This window comes from Scophthalmus maximus, chromosome 5 (assembly GCF_022379125.1).
Source record: "Scophthalmus maximus strain ysfricsl-2021 chromosome 5, ASM2237912v1, whole genome shotgun sequence".
NCBI classification, from domain to species: domain Eukaryota; kingdom Metazoa; phylum Chordata; class Actinopteri; order Pleuronectiformes; family Scophthalmidae; genus Scophthalmus; species Scophthalmus maximus.
This window is the reverse complement of record NC_061519.1, coordinates 7,198,320-7,223,318: the sequence shown is the minus strand read 5'-3', so window position 1 is coordinate 7,223,318 and position 24,999 is coordinate 7,198,320. Positions and strand designations below refer to the sequence as shown.

Genomic DNA, 24,999 nt, shown 5'->3' with positions numbered 1-24,999 from the left:
TCAACAACTGGGAATCACAATGTGAGCTGTGGGGGCTGAGTGTGGATGTGTTATAAGACATCCATGGGGCTGAGTTGCTCTCCTCCCAGTCCCAGCCCTGTAAAATTACATCTGTGGAAGTAGAATCGCTCTGAACTGCAATTCAATCCGAATCCGAATGGGGGCAACAACGTGCCGCGACACATCCACTCTGCCGGGAAACACTGACGAAGAAGAAGAAAGAGGAAGAAGCTGGTGCTGGGCGGAACTCGAAGGAGGAAGTGGAACCACAACAACACGACTCCGTTCCAAATATTAATGTTATATTCGTACACATGAATTCCACCCTCACCATGTTTATTCCTTAAATTCCCAAGGTAGGAACCTTTATTGGGTTGGCATGTAGAGTTTGTTTCACATGCGGTAAGATAGTGTCAGCCTCTTCCCGTTTGTTGTTAGCTTAGCTTCTGCTATCTAATGTGTTGATCTGAAAGATTGAAGTTTAACTGGACACTTTGTAGGTCACAGTAAATGGTCTATCCAGCCGATGTGCACTGGCTGTTTAATTTATCCAACCCGCTTTGTCACTGGATGTTATTGCCTTGTACTGTTCGAACATTACCTGATGATCCACTGAAACCAGTGAGGCCGTTTAACGACGTGACCAGCTGATCATCTCTAGGAAGAAATAAGAAAGGTTGTGTCACAGCTGTCCCTTCGTGCTTTCTGTCCAGTTTGTGCCGAGCCTTAAACCCCACGTTGTAGATGCGTCAGGCAGACTTGTCTGTTTTCTTCTTCTTCTCTCTCTTAAGGTTCAGGAGCATTTGCATGAAAGCCTTCAGACACGACTGGGAACTGCCTGGTAACTGGAAACACTATGGAGGAGACGAGTCGCGAGGCGGTCGCCACGGCGGTGCAGCGCGTCGCAGGAATGCTGCAGAGATCTGATCAGCTAGACAAAGTGGAACAGTACAGGAGAAGGGAGGCTCGCAAAAAGGCCTCAGTGGAAGCCAGGCTGAAGGTGATTAAAACACAGTGTAGTGTCGTTCAGGACTCCCTGGCGGCATTCACTCACTAACTCACCAGAAACTGATGGGGTTTTTTTTAACTAAAATGTCAGATAATTCATGAAAAGTCTCTTCAAATGACAACTATCTTAAGCCCAAATTTAGCTTAAAATTATTTATTTTTTTAATGGAGAAAGCAGGAATTCCTCACCATTAATTAAGCTGGGGTCAGGGAATTGTTGGCATTTTTGCTTGACAAATAATCAGTAATGACAGTTTAAATTTAAATGTGAGAAATGGTTTATGTGAAGAAGCATTAAAGGAATTTGACTGTCAAAATATAAATGAAGCTTGCATGTCAAAGTAACACAACAATCAATTAACTTAAGCTTCATAGGAGTTCTTGTTTTTACTGGAACAAAGGTATTTTCCCTTCCTGCTCAGTGTGCGTTTCCACAGCTGGTCTCCTGACCCTTTAAGCGTCTGTCAATGTTTAATGTATGTGCTGTATCAGCCATTACAAGTGAATATTTAGTCCTCAAAGTTGATGTGTTGGACGCAGGCAAAATGGGCAAGTGCAAGTATCTGAACAACTTTGAAGGCCAAATTGTGATGCAGAAGTGGCCTAGTGGTTTGCGCGTCGGTCTCCCATACCGAAAGGTCCTGGGTTTGGGGCCTGGCCAGAGCAGTAAAATTACAACAAAAACAAAGAGAGACAACTCTCTCCAAAATCGCTTACTGCCCCTTTAATGCTAGTTCTAACAGAAAGGTGTCAGAACACACAGAAGACCAGTCAGAGTACCCTATCCACTGTCGAAAGCGCCTACAATGGGCACATGAGAACCCGATGAATCAGATTTTCTGTCATGTGGGCGGCGAAGTGGTTGTGTGTCGCTACTCGCGAACAAATATTCGGGTCCTGCCATTCATGTAGATGATACTTTGACACTCACCACCTATTTAAACATTGTTGCAGTCCAACTACACCCCCTCATGAAAATGGTATTCCCTAATGGCAGTGGCCTCTCTCAGCAGGAAAACGTGCCCTGCCACACTGCGAACATGGTTCAGGAATGGTTTGATTTTGTGTAACACAACATTAGTTCAAAGTGTTGAGTTGGCCCTCAAAATTCCGCAGATCTCCATCCAATCAAGGATCTGTGGGATGTGCTTGACAAACAAGTCAGATCCATGGAGGTCTCACCTCGCAAAATACAGGACTCAAAGGATCTGCTACTAATGTCTTGTTGCCAGATAGTACAGCATCACCTTCAGAGGTCTTGTAGAGTCCCTGTCTTGACAAGTCAGAGCTGTTTTGGATGCAAAAGAGGACCTACACAATATTAGGCAGGTGGTCATAATGTTATGGCTGATCGGTCTATATATACACATGTAAATGGTCATGAAAGTATTTTTTTTTTCAATCCGATCTGTTTCTCATTTTGATATCACACTGTAGTAGTCCTCCCGTTAGATGGGAAATACTATATTCAAATAATTATTTAACTATCTGTTATTGTTTGAGTTGTTCTGTATGTTAATATGCCACATAGTGAAAAAGATTGAGCATTCTGCATGTGTCATATTGTTAGTAAATGACACGAAGAAACTACATTAATAGAAATGTTAAGTTCAGTAATTAACAATGATGCCCGTCTCTTGATGACCCCTAACGTTCTGCAGGCAGCAATCCAGTCCCAGCTGGACGGCGTTCGCACTGGCCTGACCCAGCTGCACAGTGCCCTGCTGGATGTCAAAGACATCCAGAGCTCATTGGCTGATGTGAGTAAAGATTGGCGGCAGAGCATCAACACCATTGAGAATCTGAAAGATGTCAAGGATGCCGTTGTTCAACACAGTCAGCTGGCCTCCGCTGTGGAAAACCTTAAAAACATTTTCTCTGGTAAGTTCAGTTCAAGCCCACATAAAATGCTCCCCATCACAGATAATATTAGTATTTGACAATATTAAATCTAGGCTAACTGTAATCCAACCTATCCTTCAACCAATCCCAAAAAATCTGTGCGTTATTTCTAGATGAACACAATCACCCACAGTACACTAAATACACTCTACCTGGTTGGCTTATTAATCCAAATCAGTTATTAAACAGATTATTTGACCAAACATACTGAAATATGCCAGTTCTTATATGTTCTCACTCAAAGCATCAAGAGTTAAATTGACAGTGTTGTTGAGCTGTGATACGAAAACTTGTATTTGCATAGTTTACGCTCAACCTTTTACCCTGCGTGTTCCTGGGAGCAGTGTATTGTTTATGAGCATGCAAGTATAAAATAAACTTTGTAGGAATATTACATGGGCAGGTATCTCTAGATTATTACCTTGTGGAGCTGATTGTTTCAGAGGTCAAGGCCAACAAATATGTGGCCCGAAAAACTTTCCACGATGTCTCCACAAATAAGAGACTATCTGAAGCTTATGTTGATCAGAAAATGACTCGCCATTGTATGATGTCATACGATAATTGACTTCATGAACTAGTCACATGAAGTCAGAAAATGATGCGTAGTTAAAAAAATTATTTCGAAGATCGAAAAATTATTTATAATCATATCTACCATATGATTATAAATAATGTTTCGATCTTCGAAATAATGATATCATCATGAGGTCAATATGAAGTCAGAAAATGATTGTGCGTTAACTTTGAAACCAATAAGACGGAACCTAGTGCTTATTTAGATCAACCAATCATTCTTCAGCATTTGATAAAAAATGATGTAATGATGATGATGATATTAGGTAATCACATTATTACAAATTCCAAAAAAGACTCATTCATTCTCTCCGTCACAAGTACACAGGAAATCTTTCCTCACACAACCCATACGACTTTATAACACCTCACCTGTCTGACAGAGACTCTGACACATTTGCACCTTCAGGTTACCATCTTCTTCACATTACTGGTAACTGTTTGCACATACTGCACTATTTCCCACTATTACTTTTTCATGTAAATTCTTTAAATTTTACACCCTATTCTATTCTATATTTTGTAAGGTGCGTTGGGCTGCGGTAACATGGGAATTTCCCAGCTTAGGATCAATAAAGTAACTTCCTACCTACCCTACCTCCACCTACCTATCTAGACTCCGTCTCATCATGGGAAGAAAACGTTCTTGTCTTGACCCTGTTACAGATGAATTTCTCTCCTCCTTTGTCTAACTCTTAGTACACTGTGTGTGTGTGTGTGTGTGTGTGTGTGTGTGTGTGTGTGTGTGTGTGTGTGTGTGTGTGTGTGTGTGTGTGTGTGTGTGTGTGTGTGTGTGTGTGTGTGTGTGTGTGTGTGTGTGTGTGTGTGTGTGTGTGTGTGTGTGTCACTTTACTGTGTGTACAGTACCTGAGATTGTAGCGGAGACGCAGCAGCTGATAGAGCAAGCAGACCTGCTTCAGGCCCACAGGAAGCTGATAGAGCTGGAGTGTTCACGGGATGACCTCATGTATGAACAGTACCGCATGGACAGCAGGAACACCAGTGACATGAACCTCATTTCCATCTACTTTGAAGATGTAAGTATTAGAGTGTTGTACTTTCGTCTTTGAAGGGACCATTTTGACTATATACCTCACAGAGTGAGGACATTTTGGGAAAGCAAAGACCTTTTGGATAGGCCTCACTTTTTCAGAGGGTTGTTTTTGGGTCAATACTTGCTTTTCGGATTAGTTTAGCTTTGGGATGGTTAAGGGGGTTTTGGGGTTAGGGTTAGAAATTATTCTGCCGATGAGTTTCCATACTAAAACTGAATAACAAGATTGTGTGTTGTGTCTTGTAGTAAATCTTTATCAGATGTCTTTGTTGCCGGAGGACTTTGTAGTGAACAGTATATTCATGCTGCAGGAAACATCAAATATGACTGAAAGGAGTTAAAATCAATCTTCCCATTTGAAAGTATATGAATATGCAAACACTGGCCCCTTTTGTTTTAGTGTTCACCACATAAGTCAAAGCTTTAGTTTCAGTCTCTGTTCTCTTCCAGGTTCAGGGCTTGTCGGATGAACTGGCCAAACAGTTATGGATGGTACTGCAGAGGTCCATGCTAACGGTTCGTCGTGACCCTACTATGCTTGTGTCGGTTGTTCGTATTATCGAGCGGGAGGAAAAGATCGATCGACGCATGGTTGACCGAAAGAAGCAGACTGGGTTCATCCCACCTGGGCGACCCAAACGTTGGAAGGACAAGATGTTCCAGGTAAAAGAGAGAGATCAGAGTAATCCTTTTTTTAAATACTCAAAGTTATGAAGAATATTACTTCGGCAGTTTGATTAAAGCTGATTATTCCTTCACACCGTTTGAGTTATCCCATCACCTGCCTGCTTGTTTTTCTTCACCTGACTCTTCATCATCTACCTCTGATGCCAATCCACCAAAAGACATTTTGTCTTCATCCTGTGCTGTTTTATATTTCCTCCTTATTCAACCCTTCTTCCCTTTGCATTTTCAAAATTATCTTTCATTTTATTTCTTTTCTGCAACCTTTCTTCCTCTTTTGTCTTCTATCTCCTCTTGTTTTTCATCTGGCTGTTATTTTGATTTTCCATACTATCCTACTCAAGACCGCACCTGTTCATATTTTTTTTCTTCTGCTGTTCCTTTTTTTGTCCTCATAAAACATAATACGATTTTTTACACAGCAGTCTGGTGTAGTGTCAAATGGTCTCAAACCATATGGAGGCTGCTTTGAATGCTAATTCGATGTAATAATTTCTTTCATAAATAATAAGAATCCGGCTCCATGCACACTCAGTCCCTAAACCAGTGAGCTTTTCCTCTAGTGTTTGATCTGTGTCTGTTGAAGGTGTTGGAGGGAACTGTCAGCACTCGCATTGAGGGCACCCAGTCGGTGACGAGAGAGGCTGATAAAATGTGGCTGGTCCGTCTTCTAGAAATAACCAGGAAATATGTTCTGGATGACCTCATCGTTGTCAAGAACCTCATGGTGCAGTGCTTCCCCCCACACTACAACACTTTCAACAGGTAACTGATACAAAATTCAAAATGAATCACTCTGTTTTTCGGTCAGCACAGAACCGGTACCAGACACATGAACATAGAGCCAATGTCAAACGCAGACTTAACTTAGACTTAAAAAACAGACTTTTGCTGGCACATTTATTTCCACTGAAGAAATTTCATGTCTGGCCACCTCAATGGACTTTGGAGGTACATTTGTTCAATCAAATGTACCACATTGGGTATTCAATTAAACCAACATTCTTGTGAACTGATAAAACCCATCAATGAGTCAAAGTATTCAATTACACATTCACGTTCAGGAAGGTGTTGGCTCACATGTACGTATGTGTGTCTCAGGTTTTTCAGTCTCTACCACATCGCTGTGTCCACTCGCGTCACAGAACTGGCTGCCGAGGACTTGGAGGCTAATGAGATTGTATCCATTCTAACCTGGGTTCTCAACACATATAAGAGGTACACACACACACACACACACTCACACACACTTTCACAAGCTCCCTGTAAATATGGTGGGTATTGTGTGACTTCCTCAGTTCATAGACAGAACTTTAATAGTCACTTGCACATAGGTGAAACAATGGGGCTTGTGCATTTCTAGATTGTATTGTCAAAATTCAGATGGTTGAAGAATATATATATTATATATATATACACACCATAATAAATAAATACAAATCAATGATTCCTATGATGTGGTTGTGAAACCCTTTTGACAAAGAAATGTAATTGAGGCTTGATATTTTACAGTTAAACCATGAACTTTATTATAAATAAAATGAAAAAACCAATTCAACCACATATATAGGAAAATTGGCTCATATACACTAAAATTATCGACAACCGATACATTGATCAGGCTCTATTGCAAACACTTGATTTGATATCTCCATGATGGCCTCTGTGAGGTATTAGACAATGAATTAACATGGTCAACCCCAGTATGTATAGATGGGTGCTCAGCTCCACTCCATTTTGCCTTACCACAGTAATTAAGCTGCAATACGATGCTGTTCTTTGTTTGATTTTCCCTGGCACCGCTGGAGTCTAAATCAGTCTCCTGATTATGTCGTTGTAAAACTCAAGTCGGTTGCAATTTGTCCACCTAGTATAAAATTGCATATTTCCCAACATGTACAACAGTTCCTCTTAAGGAAAAGACTTCATGTATCAGCTCATATCATCTGCCTAATTCAGGAGGCAGCTGCCGATGGAGTGGATTAATAGTCCTATGCATTGCATGTGTTATGTATCAGTGTGGAGATGATGGGCCATCCAGAGCTCCATTCAGAGTGTGATATCAACAAGCTTGAACCTCTGCTACCCCGGGACGTGGTGGACGACCTGCTCAGCAAATATGTCAAGACTTTTACAGTACGTGTTACACACACACAAGGGGATGGTAATGAATGTTTGAGTTGTTTATCCTTTAGTCTTTATACACCTGACGGTATTCCATTTGGAACTGCTGGTGGAATCCCCACATGATTAAATTGTTGCTTATTGCTTCAATGACGATACACTTGCTCCTTTAATGTCTAGTCACAGTAACAAAATAAATAGGATGCTTTGCCTCTGGCTAGCTGCCTCTATATCATATCGTCCAGCTCTTTACTTTTCTCTGCATAAAGTGTCAATTAAACATTGACATTAGGAAAATGAAAACATGTTAGAATGAATAAAGGTTGGACAGTGGCACAGAAACAATGTTAGAAACCATGTTTGGGTTTTTTTCCAAGTGTGGACCCAGATATTCTGTTTGATTGTCCATGTCTTCAGTCTAATATAACAGGCTGGCTCCGGAAGGCCCTGGAAACCGATAAGAAAGACTGGCAGAAAGAAACCGAGCCTGAAGCAGACCAAGACGGATACTACCAGACCACACTGCCCGCCATTGTCTTTCAGGTACTCTCTGCGCTCTCTCTCTCTCTTCAAAAGACTGCCGTTGTTTGGCTTAGTGAAGCCAGATAACAAAAAGAATCCAGGGTATGTTGAACTTGCTTTGCACTAAAGCCGCCTGGGCTAAAAGGAGAGTGAATATATTGGACTTCCATTCCATACTAATGTTGCTCTGTGTCTTTTGGGTGTGTACACAGATAAGTTTGCAAACATGTTGATGATAATATGTCAGTGTTGAGTTTAAATCTGATCGCTGTTGCTCCCCCAAATAAATGTTCAAAGAAGGTTTCAGGCAAGAACTGTAGAACCTTTAGTGTTTTAGTTCCATTTTCACAACACTGATGTAAATGAGGTACAGGACTTTTGTATTTCAATTTCAACCCATCTGTGAACATTGAGCTATTGTGACTTGTGAAAAATCGGAATACTTCCAAAAGCCACTGTGTGTGTTTGCTTCCTAATCTGTGATAAAAAAGAAGAGCTTTTTCTCTCATTCACTCTCATGCTCTCTCTACTTGATTTTAATGTATCTTCACAATACTCCCGATCAGATGTTTGAGCAGAACCTGCAGGTTGCTGCACAGATTGATGGGGATTTCAAAGAGCAAGTTCTAAAGCTGTGCCTGAAACAGATGAACACTTTCCTACTCAGGTAACTTTGACTTTCTTTCTGACACGATAAAGAGCTTTCAAACTATGAGGTTTATTCATCACCACAATCAACCCACAAGCTTAATGTAGAATGCTATCTGAATCTATTTAAGTTTAAATCCAAAAGAAAAATATTTTGAACAACAAACAGCAGGTAATTTCCCCAGACCATTCATGGATGTGTGATACATTTACACAATGATTGTGATGATAAAAAATTTAACGAATTACTTTCAATATTGTTTCTATGCAAACAGTGATCAAAATAATATATAATGAGATATATATATATATATATATATATATATATATATATATATATATATATATATATATATATAATAATATAATGTCTGCAACAATTCTAACAACCAATTTATAAACTTCTGATGTTTGTGTTGTGTGTAGGTACAAAGAGGAGGCAGTGGTCTACAAGGAAGACCACTTGAGGGAAAGAAAGCTGCCACAGTGTTATGTACAGTACATGATAGCCATCATTAACAACTGCCAGACATTCAAGTAAGATTTAATTTTGTACATGTACTAATGTTTACACGTTCAGAAAATGACAACTTTGGTCATGATGGCAAGTGGACTTTGATTGTCCGTTACAGGTAAGAGCTTGTCCGTCTGACCCTGAGATTATTTTGGTATATGGAAATTATTTTAATTTAAATGCAGTCGTCACAGATCGTTCTAGCACTCCTGAATCATCAACCTGGAACCATGTAAAATATTAAGTGCCTGAACAGCAAGGATGAGATGTAAACGACCCATTTTTCAGTTTAAGTGCACTCTAAAAATGTTTCAACAGAGAGATGTCTGAAACACAATAATTTTTTTCAAGGATATGTCATAGGAGGCAAGACTTTAACTGTCTTGCTGAAAGAAAAATTTGGCACGACCCCTTTCTCAGTGTTAAGATATTTTTGGTCTAACTTGGAACTTCAGAAACATCATGGCGTTTGCGAAAGGATGACACGCAAATTCGTAAAGCGTTTCCATTTTGAGCTGTCTACTGGTCTGAATCCTCTTGTAGTCTGTGGCCAATTGAGCAGCAGGGCTAGAGGGCATGCAGGAGGGGCAGAGTTGCTCCTCAAGTACCAAGTGTCTTATCTGAGGAAGTTTATTGCGGAAATTACTTGCAACAAAACCAACAACAAAGCCTCAGGTTGGGAATTTTAGGCACACTGCACCCTAGACAGTTTTCAACAGAAAGTTGCTGAAGGGTTTGTTTTAAAGGCAATCCTTTTTCTGGAATGTGTCACAGGAGGGGATGTTTTGGCTTGTTGCCAAAGTTGAGCTGTCATGCTGAAAGAAAAATTGGGCCCTGTCCCCTTCTCAGTTTTAATTTATTTTTGGTCTTAGTCTGTGAATTTCGTAAACATGCTGGCAGTGTGAAGCCATTGCCAATCTGTTGATGACCAATGGAGAAAGACTTCAGTCTTCACTGTTGTGATGCTGAAGGGTGCTGCCTAGTAGGGGTGTGGCCAAAGTTGAGTTGTCTACATTACCACAGTAAAGATGTAAGATCACTGGGAAAAAATTACACAAAACAGTCTTTTGAAAGATGTCATTTTGAAATAAAACTTTTAGTTAAATTTAGTTATATTGGACATTTCTTTTATAAAATGATTAAATAGCATTTTAAAGTTTCATTGATATATATTAAACAATTAATTCATACTGTCTTTAGTATTTATTAAATATACAGTACTTTCCTGTGTGCCATATTCTAATGCTTGACAGTTATCATGTGTGTTTCTCAGGGAGTCCATCAACAGTCTGAAGAGGAAGTACTCTCAGTCGTCAGTGGCCACTGACAGTGATGCTGCCATAGAAAGGACACTCAATGAGGTGGCTAAGGAGGGATGTCAGTTCCTATTGGACGAAGTCTTTCTAGACCTCGAGGTAAGATGGACCAATGATTTGAACTGTATTGACTCTTTATTCGGAGAGAGTTCGTTATATCTGCAGCAAAGTCTTTGGTCTATTATACAAATCAATTAAATGTCTTTCTAAAATATTTGTATAGTATCAATTACTGTGACATCTAACAAAGATTTTGCTTCAAATACATGTGGTCAGGGTCCTCACATTATTTTGGCTTTCACACACGGAATTACATTTGCATAATGACCTCAGTTTTATCTAAATTTAGAAGTAAAAAAATTATAGTTCATCAAGGCCTTATGTCTTTAAGACAATCCTGAAGTCTGTCTACCTGATTATTATTATTAGCATGTAATAAGACTTTTTTTCAGGACAGACTGGAAATTGGCCTATAGTTATTTAAAGAGGAAGCAGTCCTTAGGAGTCTCATTTGTAACAAGATTGCAATACCAGTCAAAAAGACTATAACAGGCAACAAAATGTTAATGAACAATTCAATTCAAGGAGCCAGATCATTCCCGTTTTGTGAACAGGCGCATTTTTAACTCATCTTCAGCAAGTTCTGGGTTGGTATCAGATGAATAATTTACTCTGAGCCTGTCTTTGTTGGTGTTGCTCAGGCTTTGTTTCTATCAAGCAGCATTTTAGACAGATTGGCAGTGACCCAAGGATTATTTGAAGAGGTGCTTGCTTAACTTAAATACAAATAAAAGAAAATATCACCATGTAGTATCTACCCCGTCAACTATGAAGGTTTTGTCCCAATCAAAGTAAACCACCTAGTACTCATCCAGCTATGTAATAGTTTACAAAGTAAGAAAAAAAATTACATCTTCCGAAATCTTCGCAGTGCCGTCACAGATAGTATTCGTATTAATGCCAATTCTTTACATGTATCCACATGTATGTACTAACTAACCAATGCATCAATGTGCTCAAGACAAATAAAGTGCCTTTTGCTTTCCATCTTCATTCACAGTAAAAAATAAAAATGAATAACAACTTGACACGTGAAGATATTACAGTGATTAAATGCGTGTTTAATTGCCCCGATTTTTGTTTTTGCTTTGACCAGAATCACCTGAATGAGCTGCTGACGAGGAAGTGGCTGACGGGCTCTCATGCCGTGGACACTATCTGTGTGACAGTGGAAGACTACTTCAATGACTTCAACAAGATCAAGAAACCCTACAATCAGGTAGGAATGGAGCTGAAACAAGGCACTTAGCAGGTTGTCTCCACGAAGGAACACGTGTCATTTTCTCTCTGCTCCACAGCTGTGGGAGAGCTGTGAGTGCTCACTGTCATGTTGGCTGTGTTGTGTGCAGGAGATGACAAGTGAGGCCCTGCGCAGGGTGGTGGTGGAGTACGTTAAAGCAGTGATGCAGAAGAGGATCACCTTTAAAAATGCAGATGAGAGGAGGGAGGGAGCGGAGAGGATGATCAAAGAAGCTGATCAGTTCAAGTTCCTCTTCAGAAAACTGGCTGCTGTGAGTTCACATACTGTGGGTTCTCTGTACTGTAACATTATTCACTTTCAGCACACGCATTTCAATTGTACTAACAAGTAACTTTTCCTAATAGTCGTTGGTTCAGGTCTTAATTCGACTAGTCGTTGCACATTTAGGATATTGATCTTATTACTACCTCCACCAACCAAGTTGTTTTAACCCTTGTCCATTTGTTTGTTGGTTGGTTGGTTGGTTGGTTGGTTGGTTTATCTGTCAGAAGAATAACACAAAAACTCCAGAACTAGTTCCATGAAACTCGTGGAAGGAAGGGACATGGCCAAGAAATAATCCATTAAATTGTGGTCAAAGGAGTGGATCCAGGAAGAAAAAAATGCCGTCACCTTATTTAACATTGTGAGATTGGATTTATTTTCTTCTTTTTTTTTCTTTTCTTTTTTGTTTTCCTTTTTGCATACTTGCGTATTTAGGGGAATGATATATATGAGTGTGAGCAATTTGGTGTGGCTTCATTTAAAATAGACTGTTGGGCCTTGGGGAGGTAATCACTCTACTAAAGTGACATTCAAGATATTTCTGGGAGGCATCAGGAAAGTGTTTGAGTTCCAGGGCTAAGAAAGAATGTTACAAGTAACATTATTTAACAATGTGCTACATTCCAGAGAAATACATAATCAAAGTGAGCCAGTGTTGACAGCACATTCACGTTTGTAAATAATGTCTGTTCATAATAGTGAACACTGAATGTATATCGCAGGAAGAGTGAGTTGTAAGCTTGGGTGAACCTGTAATGAGAGACAAATTTGTCCTGCTGGGCAGTCACATTGCTGGGCTAGTAGACTACATGAGAGTGTGCTCTGTTTGTGTTCCAGGACTGGCCTGACTGGCCTCTCACAACCAAGTTAATGCAGGTTTACATTCTAAAGTAATGTAAAATAAGTATTAGTGAGCTATCATGCTATGTGACTAACATTAAGCTACTGCCATATTTCGAATGATAAATCCTGTATGAGGTCGACTGATGATACAGTGGTTAGGCCAAGTTTTTTTCACTATGGTTTCATTGTTATTGCTGTCTCTCTCACTCACTCTCTGACAAAAACATTTGACATGCAAAGTCAATCTAAAGTAGACCACATGACACAAATAGAGCGACGACCCTCGTCCTCCATAACACCTGCCCCTGGTCTTTGAGAGCATATTGTGTGCGGTACGGGGGGAAAGAAAATACAGAGAAAGCCCTACTGCTCTCACTGCTCAGCCAGTGTAGACATGGAGTAAAAGTTGGCTGGTAGCAGAAAACCTGTTTAAGTTGGAGGGGCATTCCTAAAACTCGGCTGATTGTATCCTGTGTAGGGTGAAGACACTGACCGGCTTTGCGGCGCCATCGCTGCCATTGCAGAAGTGTTTAAGTTGACTGACCCGACACTGCTGTTCCTGGAGGTCACCACCCTGGTTTCCAAATATCCTGACATCAGGTACGCACACACACATGCACACACAAACCCACACACACCATAACATGAGAGCATGTTTCCATTAAAATGATAAATCAGTCATATTGTATTGTGCATTATTGTTCTGTGCCTACATTTGCCGTAGCACAGCACTACTCTGGAATACAATATTGGATTTTAGGCTGATAGCTTTTGGATAAAAAAAAAGAAAACGTTTCAGGCTATACTGTTAAAAGAGCTAGGCACAGTGCCTAAGCGTTCTTATACAGAACTAATGCTGAATGAACGTGAAAAACTATGATGAGAGTTTTCTACGACTCTTTTAGGTTTGAAAAGGTGTGAATCATCTTATATTTGAGGTCAAGGTAGTTGACATCACATATTATTTTTGAATGCAGCGATTACATGTATTTTGTGGATTCTGGGTTGTTTATAGCATTATCAGGTTTCTAGACTAACAAGTGTTTTAAGTCCATTTTATGGTATAGTGAGTGTTTAGAGATATTCAGGTTGGCCCAGTTTAATCTGCAGGAGCTTCTGAATGCTGCTGTTACATGCACTTCTGCAATGGAAGAAATGGTAAATGGACTGTAATTATATAGCGCTTTTCTAGTCATATAGACCACTCAAAGTGCTTTACAGGAAAGTCATATTCACCCATTCACACTGCCCCTCAGTGATAAAAACAGAGCTGTCACAAATGATGAGCTCACAAATAAGAATGCACAGAAATAAAAATTGTTGGCCGAAACCGAACAAAATGAAACACATGGCTGAAGGCCGAATACCAAATAACCGCACACGGTTGGGGGGTTTTTTTATACAGTTTTTCATACATTTTTTAATTATTCTTTAATCACAGAGCAGGTTGATGCCACATTACCTCCATGTTGCCAAGTTTTTGTTCCTCCTGCTCTCCACAGGGAGGAGCACATCCAGGCATTGCTGGCAGTGCGTGGTGATGCCAGCAGGGAGATGCGCCAGATGATCATCGGGACTCTGAGCGAGAACAAAGTGTCCTACTCTGGTGTCACGCAGCCCATCTTCAAAGACATCACCGTGCCCACCATCACCATGACTAGCATGACCTCCATGGCTACTGCGAAGTTGCTCAAATAAAACCAGTCACAGAGACACCATTTCCACACTTGCCACCTTCAGAAACAATAACATGTACAAAAAACTTGTTTTTGTCCAGACACCCAGTTCCTGTTTCTGTCCCAACACTTTGTGGCATTTCTTTTTTTAAATTCTGATCCAATGTGTGTTTCAACTGAAAAATAAAATTGTAGTTGTAAAAACAGAATGTGACATGATTACTATTTAGAGTTCAGAGAATCACAGGAATTTGTTCCCTTTGTATTCATTGGATAAGGTGAATGGCTGATGGGGTTTATTTTCTCACTCTACGGTAAATCTATATTCAAAATTGTGACTGTACTCCAGTGTCAGTTCCCGAAAGTAATTACTCTGTGTCAACATTAAATTGTGTGACGATAGCTGTCCAAGTTGCTTATCCTGTCACCGCCAAGGATGCGGGGAACTATCTGTGGGACTCATATTATCAAACTTTTTTTTACCACAATGTCGATTAGTATTTTTTGTGAGGGGGGGGGGGGGGGGGGGGGGGGGGGGGGACTTTGAGAATAAAGTTGTAATGAGAATAAAGTCTAACATTTACTTGAAAAAAAAGTCTTAATATTATGAGAATACATATAGATTTTACTAGAAAAACATACATTTTATTTACATGCTTTTGCTCGACCTAGACTGAAGTACAGCTTCCCAAGGTGATTTTAACGCATGAAAATAGCATTAATGCATAAAATAACAAGGGGAACAAATTTAAGACTTTAATCTCATAATATTGTGACTTTCTTCTCGTAAATATACAATTTCATTGTCATCATTTTACGACTTTAATGTCATTACATTTTGACTTCATTCTCGTAAATATTACTTTATTGTCATATTACTTTATTCTCTTAATATTATGACTTTTGTTTCTTGTAATAGTACGACTTTATTCTCTTAATATTATGACTTTATTCTCATATATTGACGACTTTATTCTCAAAGTCTCCTTTTCTCTGTCTCAATGTGGCCATAAGATTGGGGCTGACAGTGTGGTGTGTTTCTCTTGTCCTTGCCTGCTGTGTCCTCGCGGTGGCGGTAATGCGCCCTGCACGCTGGAGTCACCGCCAATAAATGAGCAGAGGGCGAAGAAGAAGAAGAACAACCGAAGAACCAGGACGCTGCGTCTGATCGAGAGCTGAGATCGCAGGACCGCCGTGTGCTGACAATGAATAAACCCGTGTAGCTCATGTCCCAGCCGAAGTAACGGCCCGTCTCTCCCGTCCCGCATTTCTGCCGAGGTCGCGGACAGCCCGGACTTGACTTGAGTTGGGTGAGTGTTTGTTGGCGCGGCTAACGGTGGCTAGCGGTGTTTACCGCTAAGCTAACGCTCTGACCAGCTTGTGTTCGCTAACAACAGCGGCTAACGGCGGCTACCAGCGCGGAACAAAAGCGGTTCAGCGGCGTTAGGTCCGCCACCGGGGCTCGCCGAGCACGTCTCGTCTTAAAAGACGTGCCGCCGGCGAACCGCAGGTGTCGATACCAAATCATGGCTCGTTTTGATCCATCAGTGTTCGCCAGGTAGCAGCAGCAGCAGCAGCAGCCATTCGGGGTCACCGAGGTAAACAAGCTAGCGTCACTCGCAAGGCTGGGCGGGGGAGTGCGGGGGCCGCGGTCTGTGTGCAAGTCAAGTCGGCTGCGGCGTGTTTAAAGAGGAGGTCTGACATGGTGCAGGCCGACGGTCCTAGTGGGAGCCAGTCCCAGGTGACACAGAGTGAGGTGCGGGGTCCGGGTCGCCATCAAGGGGGAAAGACGTTCAAAGACCAAATCATCCCCCTCTCCCATTCACACCTTCGAGCAATTCAGCGTCACCAGTGAACCTGCGTGTGGCTGGACAGGAGAGCACGGGGGCCCAGAAGAAACCCACATGTCCGCGCCCTGCCTGATCGTATGTAGGCTCAGGGTGTCATCGCGGTGACACTGTGACCTCATCTGATCTCAGCGTCGTGAATGTGTAAATGTGCTGGGCTGGTGTGTGTTTTACACCTTGTGTTTTCTCCTCCTCCAGTCTAATCAAGCCCCTTGAAGTTTCTCCCCTCATCCACTCATCATGGTGGAGTACTACCAGGTGCTGGGAGTACGGCGGGATGCCTCCGCGGAGGACATAAAGAAAGCGTGAGTAGATGCTCTGAAGCAGCCGGGCGAGCACACGTTCGCACGGGCAGCGCAATCGCCTTAGTCCCCGGACCGGGGGTCCTAAATGAAAACGTCTTGTTCTGACAAAAAAAAAATGTTTCATATTTTTTGACCAGCCGTAGAGCTGCATAACCTCGGCGTTGGAGGTCATAGCGATCAAGTGCTGTGGGTGTAATTCTATGCATTTTACAGTCATTTTTGATATTGTAAACGTATTGGAGTGTGCAGGGTTCCTACGAAGTGTGCAACAGTATGGAATTTGGTTTTAGCAAAAGAGTATGGAGAATTTTAGAATACTAACGAGCCGTCGCAATCTCTCTAGTCTACTGAATCGTTTTTCATGGTCAGTGACAAACGTCGTCATAGCTACACTCTCTGTACCCGCCACGATGGAATCTACAAAGTCGTAGTTCGCATATTAGGATAAGTAGTTCCTATCAACAAGGCATTATTTAGATTACCCTGATGTTAGCTAGTTATTTTGTACCGTTCTTTCCCCTTTTGATGATAAAATACACATTTACCCAAAAGTAGAGTTTAAATACCAATATTTTAATATGAGAATCAGTCCTATAACAGGTAACGTCGGAATTGGAAGTCTCAATAGGCACATCACAATCCTTTTTTTCTGGAGAAACCGTGACTTACACAGTCAGAATGTAATATGTAAACAGTTGGATTTTAAAATGATCTATTTACATAATATTTATTGAATAAACATCTAGCTGTTTGTACCCGGATGTCAAACATGGTCTGAAAAATCTACAGAGAAGAGGGAAATTTATGTCTGGAAAAAGTGTGGTAAAATTGAGTTTGGATCTTCTACTACTGTGATTATAGATTTTATTTTTGTTTCATCTCTCTTTCCTCATGTGTTTGAGCTCTAATCTTCTGTTTTTTAATTCACGTTTCCTCTCATGGAGGCGATCACTTATTTTAGGAATTTGATTGGCCTGTTATTTCTCAGTGACAGTTAACTTTGACGTTTCCCGCACATGCAGACTCGACCTGAGGGCAGAGCAAACTGCACTGGGTTTCAGTCGGGAGTAACGGCTTTTATTTAAAAACTCACATGACCGTTTTTCTTACAGTATTTAAAATTCACCCACCGACAAATATTCTAATTTTTTTTAATGAACTGTCATATTTTTGGGACAATCTGCAACACATTCATGGCATTTCCACAGGCTGCTTCCCCTGTGGCCCATTTGTGTGTTTGTCAGTGTGAATCAGCAGCAGGAACTGATGGCTTTGCATTAGCGGTAATTTAATACGTCTGTAGAGTGTAATGAGTGAACAGGGAGCCTTCTGTAACCTTGAGATTATTTCACACACAGTAATGCTGGAGCACATGATGCTCTTTGTCCTATAAATCCTGTAGTTTTTAGAAACGGCCGAAGCAGCTGATGTATAGAATCTGAAGATGTGGTTTGCAGTAATGGAAAATCTTAACAATCATAACTTTAAAGGGAATGAACACTTACATTTCAGTTGAATTGAAATCTTTAGCATCATGCATTTAACAGTAATAAGATATTTTTAAGAAAACAGAACAGTGTTTTGCCTTTTCAGTCGAGTTTTATTTCACAGCTGCCATCTTCCTTCGGTCCATGTGTAGGTACAGAAAGCTGGCCCTGAGGTGGCACCCTGATAAAAACCCAGAGAACAAGGAGGAGGCTGAGAAGAAGTTCAAGGAGCTGTCGGAGGCTTACGAAGTCCTGTCAGACGGTGTGTATCACGCGTGTCTGTTCGCATCTGCGAACGAGCATCAGACACCAGAGAAACACTACACATTTAATGGAGTGAAGCTAATGGCAACAGCAGAGGGTCTGATGGGGTGCAGAGCATTTCTAACAAAGTATACGATCTATATTTCCTCTTCAGTGCTCCTGCCAGTTCTGACGGGATGTTTCTTGTATTCTCCGTGTTGATACTTAAAGGTGTTTCACTTTCCTCTTCCAGCCAACAAGAGGAGCATATATGATCGATATGGCAAAGAGGGACTGACAGGGAGTACTGGAGGAAGAGGTAATTGCTACTTTCATGTACAACTGACTTCTGGTTTTAGAAACATTTTTATTTTTCTTTGACCCTAAGAGCACATATGTATGAAACATGACATGTAGCTAATAGATTGTGTCCAGTGGACTCCTACTGAAGATGTGCTTTTTGGATATTAAAGGATATTAATTCTTAATTAATTCAGTAATGCACATACATACGCCAACGCCCAACAGTCCCCTTAAATTCTATCGAGCTGCACCAAATTACACACACTCATTGATATTTTTTTTATTAATCGATTATTAGTTGAATAAAAAGAAAAAAACTATATTTTATACTTTCCCGCAGTTTATTTGAAAAACAACTTGCACTCACTTCTGATTATATTTCCAGTTTCAGATATCTACAGTAAAAACATGTTAATTCAAGTTCAAAATAACTTAAATTTGCCTAAATTCTGATACTTTAAATTAAGTTTGAACTAGTCAGAATGGCATTGTAGATATCATTAACTTAAATTATGAAAAGTCAGAATTAATTTGTAGATATATGAAACTGGAATTAAATCTTGTCATAATTCAACTGAATTGTAAAAATCATTTAAAGACACATGAATGGCAAAAATAATTTGGATCCAGCTAGTCAAAAGGGAATACCAGATGTCAAACACTGTCAAAAAAGATTTTAAAGATATTGTTTTGACTCGTCAGAATGATGTTATAGATATCTAACATAAAAATTCTTACTACTCACAATGAAAGTGTGACTGAATGTCTGAATGTAACTCTCTGTGACAGAGGGCTGCAGGCATGTATGTCTCTTCAACAAGAGGCATGTTTGTCACTCACAGCAGAGTCTCTGTCAGGCCACAGCAGAAAAGCTGCACTCTGATCAATTCGTTGTTTTTGCTCTCTTGATTCAGCCAATATGTCTCTAGCCCACGGCTGTTTTATCTCTCTGTGCTCGTTGAGCCTGTGATGGTGTGCCAACTTTGAAAATAGTTTTTACAAATGGCAGCGGACAAATCCTGCAAATATTTCTTTGAATAAACGTTTAATACTAATAAAATATCATAATCTTCCACAACCAAGCGCTCACACCTTTTAGTACTCTCTAACTAGGCCTGTAACAATAACTGTTTTTTGTCAGACGTTTTTTTGGGCCAGAAACTATTGCGATAATCTGTATTATTGTCATTTTTTGCAACTGAATCATGTGAGCTTTTAGCAAAGGCGTATTGGTCGTTGCGTGTGTGAATCACTGCACTCTTCTGCTACACTTGTGTAGCTGCCAGTGTTTCCTCTGCGATTTTTTTTTTAGCTGCGGGGGCAGTCCATCAAAGCAGCAATAGGGGCAAAATGTGATCACAAAAGTGCATTCAGTGCACAACCACATCTAACTGCATGTGAAAGAGCTTTACTGGAGGTGCTTGCGAGCTACTCTCTGGACTTGAGCAATGTCCCGTCCATTTTTGTCATGATAATTCTGCTGATAGCTCTGCTGTATAATAATGGTTTTCAATCAAATTGTTTTTGTACTTATTAGCAGGGCTTTTTTGTGATTTTTTTTTTACCATTGAAACACAGCTCTTAATTCAGACATTACTTGTTTTTAAAGGGGTTAACCTTTGGGCCTAAAGTTAGTCCGAACAACTGTCTAGCACACAATAGACCAGTCCAGGGGAAATTGTACAGTTGGTAAGTTCTGTGAGTGAGGCCTAATATAGACCGATCTGTTAAGTTGAATGGAACAGATGAAGAAGGCTGGAATGGTGACAATTGAAACTTGAAACTAAGCAGAATTGAATTCCTTGAGTTATTTTGGGGGTTTGGTCCAGGTCTACAGTGTTAACATGAGTTTTCATTGGTGTGATGTTTCAGGGGGACACTTCCACAATGGAGACCATTTCCACGACCATTTCACATTCCGCAACCCAGAAGATGTCTTCAGGGAATTCTTTGGGGGCAGGGACCCATTTGCCGATTTTTTCGGTAAGTTGTACAAAGTCTCATCACTAAATCCATTTTTACCAGAGTGCTGATTTGAGGAGTTTCACCCCTGAGCAAAATCTTTTCTTGTCCTCCCTGCTCCGTTAGGTGCAGATCCCTTCAACGATGATCCTTTTTTCGGCGGCAGCCGGCAGCACCAAAGTCGGGCAGGTCGCAGCAGGACAGGTGGCCCATTTTTTGGGGGCTTTGTTGGTTTTCCTCCCTTTGGTGCTGGTTTCTCACCTTTTGACCCCGGTAAGAAATGCACCAGGGAATAAAGAAAATTTACAAAAATGTTTTCAGCTGCAAGATCAGAAATTAACACATTATTTGTAACCCCTCCTCTTTCCCCCTTTCTCTCTCCTCTCCTCTCTTTTCACCTCAGGCTTTGGTTCTTTTGGCTCAATGAACGCCATGAGTCATATGGGTCACATGGGTCAAATGACGACAATGGGCAGCCTGGGAGGTGGTGGCTTCACGTCTTTTTCCTCCACTTCCTTTGGCGGAGGAGGAGGTGGAGGAGGAGGAGGAGGCATGGGCAACTTCCGCTCTGTGTCCACCTCCACCAAAATCATCAACGGCAGGAAGATCACTACGAAAAGGTAGCTCACTGCCAAAGGTGCACAACGTTGTGTGAAAGGGGTAATAAGAGGCAAACTGTGGAGCATTTAATGATAATGTGCTTTATAAGTGCTGCCCTTTGGCATCTATATCACTGACTGGCATCTACCATTAGAAAATATGTGGCTTTAGACTTGTGCCCTTTCTCCATACAATTTATTAGAATTGATATACAAACATTTACATTAGTGCTGCAACAGTGAATCAATTAGTAATCAACAACTATTTTGATTATCGATTAATCGGTTCAAGCTGTTTTCATGGGGAAAAAAAGGCAATTCTCTGATTTCAGCTTCTTAAATGTGAAAATATTTTTGTGGTTTCTTTGCTTCTCTATGAAAATATACTAAATATCTTGTGCGTGTGAACAAAACATTATCTTGGGGTTTGGGAAACACGGTCGACATTTTTCACCATTTGATGACATTTTATGGAACAAACAACTAATCGATTAATTGAGAAAATACTCAACATATTTATCGATAATGAAAATAATTGTTAGTTGCAGCCCTAATATATGTAATATTAGTGTGTATATATATATGTATATATATACTTACATTATATAAGAGCCAATAATAATAATAAAACGAATAAGCCTGTACTTGTCAGTGGATTAATTTATCAGTCTAAAAATACCAGCCAGAAGAAAACCACCAAAAGCATGAATAGTGGCGTGTGATAACAAAAAATGATCAGCCCCAATACACACGTATGGTGTGTAACACATTAAGTTTACATGTACAGCGAGCCTGCTCTTAAGCACAGCTACTTCCCTCTGCAGTCACAGAGCATGGCAGTAGTCTGAAGCAGTCATGGCAATTAAGTGTCCATGTCAATAGGTGCACATCATTGAAAATCTTGTTTCACACAATCCATAATTTGTTATCAAAGGGTTTTTTAGGTGTCTCTATGTTGTATCATCACCAAGGAAATAAGTCTTTTTACTCCCTGGACAAAGAGGTTGCACACTTTTCTAAATTAAAAGATACTGCACTGCACACCTTAGTGTGTTTTTTTAGCTGTAAACTACGAGAGCTTGGTGGTGTTAGACAAATGTGATGTGAGGGTAGTGTCCAGCTGTTCTGATGTGACAGCACTCCCTCTGTGGACCAGTTGACACATATCATATTAGCATTGTGGACCTATCTTAAATGAGCCTGATGCAGGGTTTCCTCTACGTTCACATTGCAGCGTAGAGCATGCATGCTATCGTCCGAGCCACAGACTGAAACATGGGCCGTGTTAAACAGTCAAAAGTCTCTCTGGACTTTAACAGAGAAAGCGGTCGCAAGCGCAGTAAATGCGGGACGTTTAGTTAGCTGCACGTCAAATCTGGACAAACCTGCCATGGATGTCCTGCCCCTGCTGCTGAAAAAAGTCTAAGAGGAAACGCTGTGACGTGTCTGATTGAAATGATTATGGAACATTTGCTCAATGAAGATTTAAACATCTGGATGGACGAAGCCAGTGTTGCAGCTAAATTAAGTCTGAGCTAAGCACTCGTTTTTTTTAGTGCGGGGGGGGTTTGTAGAGTTGTGTCACTAACGTCTGATTTAAACCTTTATGCACTTTTTTTCCCCCTGCAGAATCTTGGAGAACGGTCAGGAGCGGGTGGAGGTGGAGGAGGACGGGCACCTGCGGTCATTAACCATTAACGGTAAGGAGCAGCCGCTGCGACTGGAGCACAAGTGAGGGGCCAGACGTCCTCTGCTGGAGAAGCGTTACCTCAGCACAGACATACCAACAAACTTGAGCTTGAACCAGAGGGAAAAAAAGCAACAAAACAATGTAATGATAGTGCTCTAATATTGTATGGATGTACATATTTAGGTTGTTTATTTCCCCCTCATGTCCTCTCCCTGCTGACTCTCCTTTGTTAGCCAACGATTCAGATCGGAGGATTTGGATGCAGACTTTTCTATGCATTTTGTTAATGCATTTCTGATTTGGAGCTGTCGTTATATTTTGGCTCAGGGTGGTGTTATTGTTTTAGTGTTTGGGACCACAGTATTGTTCTGTTGTACTGTATATGACCAGCCTCAACCCCCCCCACCCCCACTACTTTCTGTATGCACTCCACTGCGTGTCAGTCTGTTCGCCAGCAGCACAAATGCTGTCTTCAGAAAACAAAAGCCAACTTTTTTTCATCTGAATATTAAAATAGAAAAAGTTGAATTTGGTTTTCCTGAGTGAATAACTGAAGCATCTTCCCCGTCTGTGTTTACTGCTTGTCTAACCTCTTCTTAATAATAATTCTTTCTTTTTTTTTATTAAAAAATTACAATGCTGGTAGAATGAGTTATGCAATTTTATATGTTCTAATATCATTGTGTTTTCTGTTTATTTAAGTATGCATGTACACCTGTTGATGTTAAGTCTTAATGTTAAAGCTGCATTATGATGCACAAGTAATGGAAGGCATTCTATAAATGATATATGAATATAGAAGAAAATTTGTGTACTTTGTAAACCAATAAATCTTGAGTTTAGTCCTGTTTTCAGGACGCTGGAATCTTGGCTGCGCTCTGCTTTGTCAGTCGGTGAAGCGTCGAAACGATTTATGTTCCGACCTTCAATTTTCATCTTCGATCAGTGTCACAGTTTGATTACTTTTCAAATTCTCTGGCAAATAGATCTGCTAGATCTGGATATTTATTTGAAGCTGCACCAAATTACACGCACTCACAAATATCAATCCCTCTGGATTTGCCAATTTTTTTTTCCCTCACCAAGATCCATGGGAAAAAAAGGAAAAAAATTGCTGGATCTGCCCCAAAATGTATTTATGAATGTAAAAGTGTCACTTTTGGCCTTGCCAACTGTCCACCAAGCTCTGTGGAAATCTGTTCAGTGATTTTTATATAATTCTGCTGACAAACCACACAAATGGAGAGGGGGCGAAAATATAACCTCCTTGGCAGAGATAATGGACTGCTTTAGAGTATACAGTACACTGGAACATCTGTTTCAAGCATTTGAGCATGTCTGTAGCGGCCGACACAATCGGACACGGAAAGAACACTTTGAAGAATTTGTACATGATTCGTCACGTGATCTACATCAGATGGGGAAAATTCTAAATGCATCCGTGTGTTTGCTGTAAATGACCTCAGTCTTTTCAGAAACCTTGTGTAGGCCTTATGATATACAGCACCGACATAGATGTCTAAACATTTCAGTGATGTTTGCAGAAACGGGAATGAGTAACTGGAGACAAAACTACCGGAAGACCCCCCCATGATTTCTGTTTTCTAATGAGGGGATCCCTCTGACACACTTCATGTCTCAATGTGCATGGCGTTGATGAACACTAAGGTCATCTTAAGTGGCCAATAAATACAACCGTGTGGCGTTTTCTCAAAATTGAGAAAATTGATACCTGCTTGGAAGAGCATAAGTTTTACCATCATCTTTATAAAGTGCACGGGCTTATTGGGGGCATTTGCTGCATGTCTCTATTCCCCCAGATTTCATCAGGTTTTTGTTTTTTTTACCATTTGTTCTTTAATAAAGGGGGAGGTAAGAAATGTGTATGGGCAAAGCGTATGCAGATATCAGAATGATCTGTTGTCGTGTGACGGGTTGGATGCCTTGGAACGATCCGAGGGCAGAGACGGAGCTTGGACTTGGCCAGTCACTGTTCCACAGCTTGGCTCTGTGAGTGTTCATCCACTTAGTCAGAAGGGAGGCTGAGTATTAACCCACAGGGCAGGCTTGGGGGGGGGGGCAGTCAAATGGTCTCTAATGTCTTAGTGAAA

General features: G+C 40.7%; 2 protein-coding genes across 2 annotated transcripts; both read left to right on the top strand.

Annotated features, from left to right (window-relative positions):
• The first annotated feature begins 207 nt into the window (after window positions 1-207).
• Window positions 208-14,658, top strand: exoc3 (exocyst complex component 3). The gene is made up of 16 exons (XM_035634877.2): window positions 208-356; window positions 792-1,000; window positions 2,670-2,889; window positions 4,351-4,523; window positions 4,991-5,203; window positions 5,811-5,989; window positions 6,326-6,442; window positions 7,243-7,360; window positions 7,766-7,891; window positions 8,437-8,537; window positions 8,945-9,055; window positions 10,306-10,447; window positions 11,505-11,627; window positions 11,758-11,919; window positions 13,255-13,376; window positions 14,279-14,658. The coding sequence occupies exons 2-16, from the start codon at window positions 857-859 to the stop codon at window positions 14,472-14,474; spliced, it is 2,247 nt and encodes a 748-aa protein (XP_035490770.1). The 5' UTR covers window positions 208-356; window positions 792-856; the 3' UTR covers window positions 14,475-14,658.
• Window positions 14,659-15,570: 912 nt separating this feature from the next.
• Window positions 15,571-23,753, top strand: dnajb6a (DnaJ heat shock protein family (Hsp40) member B6a). Its single transcript, XM_035635146.2, has 8 exons — window positions 15,571-15,762; window positions 16,498-16,604; window positions 18,244-18,353; window positions 18,588-18,653; window positions 20,510-20,620; window positions 20,726-20,872; window positions 21,003-21,219; window positions 22,828-23,753. Exons 2-8 carry the CDS (start codon window positions 16,540-16,542, stop codon window positions 22,931-22,933), a joined length of 822 nt encoding a protein of 273 aa, XP_035491039.1. The 5' UTR covers window positions 15,571-15,762; window positions 16,498-16,539; the 3' UTR covers window positions 22,934-23,753.
• The last annotated feature ends 1,246 nt before the right edge of the window (window positions 23,754-24,999 follow it).

What these genes read in the sequence shown, in the direction of transcription:
- exoc3 (XM_035634877.2), top strand. Translation starts at nt 857, where the DNA reads ATGGAGGAGACGAGTCGCGAGGCGGTCGCCACGGCGGTGCAGCGCGTC. An exon ending in GTTCTCAACACATATAAGAG is followed by an intron (nt 6,443 to 7,242) that starts GTACACACACAC and finishes GTTATGTATCAG; the next exon opens with TGTGGAGATGATGGGCCATC. An exon ending in TCAAGAAACCCTACAATCAG is followed by an intron (nt 11,628 to 11,757) that starts GTAGGAATGGAG and finishes TGTTGTGTGCAG; the next exon opens with GAGATGACAAGTGAGGCCCT.
- dnajb6a (XM_035635146.2), top strand. Translation starts at nt 16,540, where the DNA reads ATGGTGGAGTACTACCAGGTGCTGGGAGTACGGCGGGATGCCTCCGCG. An exon ending in CCCATTTGCCGATTTTTTCG is followed by an intron (nt 20,621 to 20,725) that starts GTAAGTTGTACA and finishes CTGCTCCGTTAG; the next exon opens with GTGCAGATCCCTTCAACGAT. An exon ending in TTTCTCACCTTTTGACCCCG is followed by an intron (nt 20,873 to 21,002) that starts GTAAGAAATGCA and finishes TTTTCACCTCAG; the next exon opens with GCTTTGGTTCTTTTGGCTCA.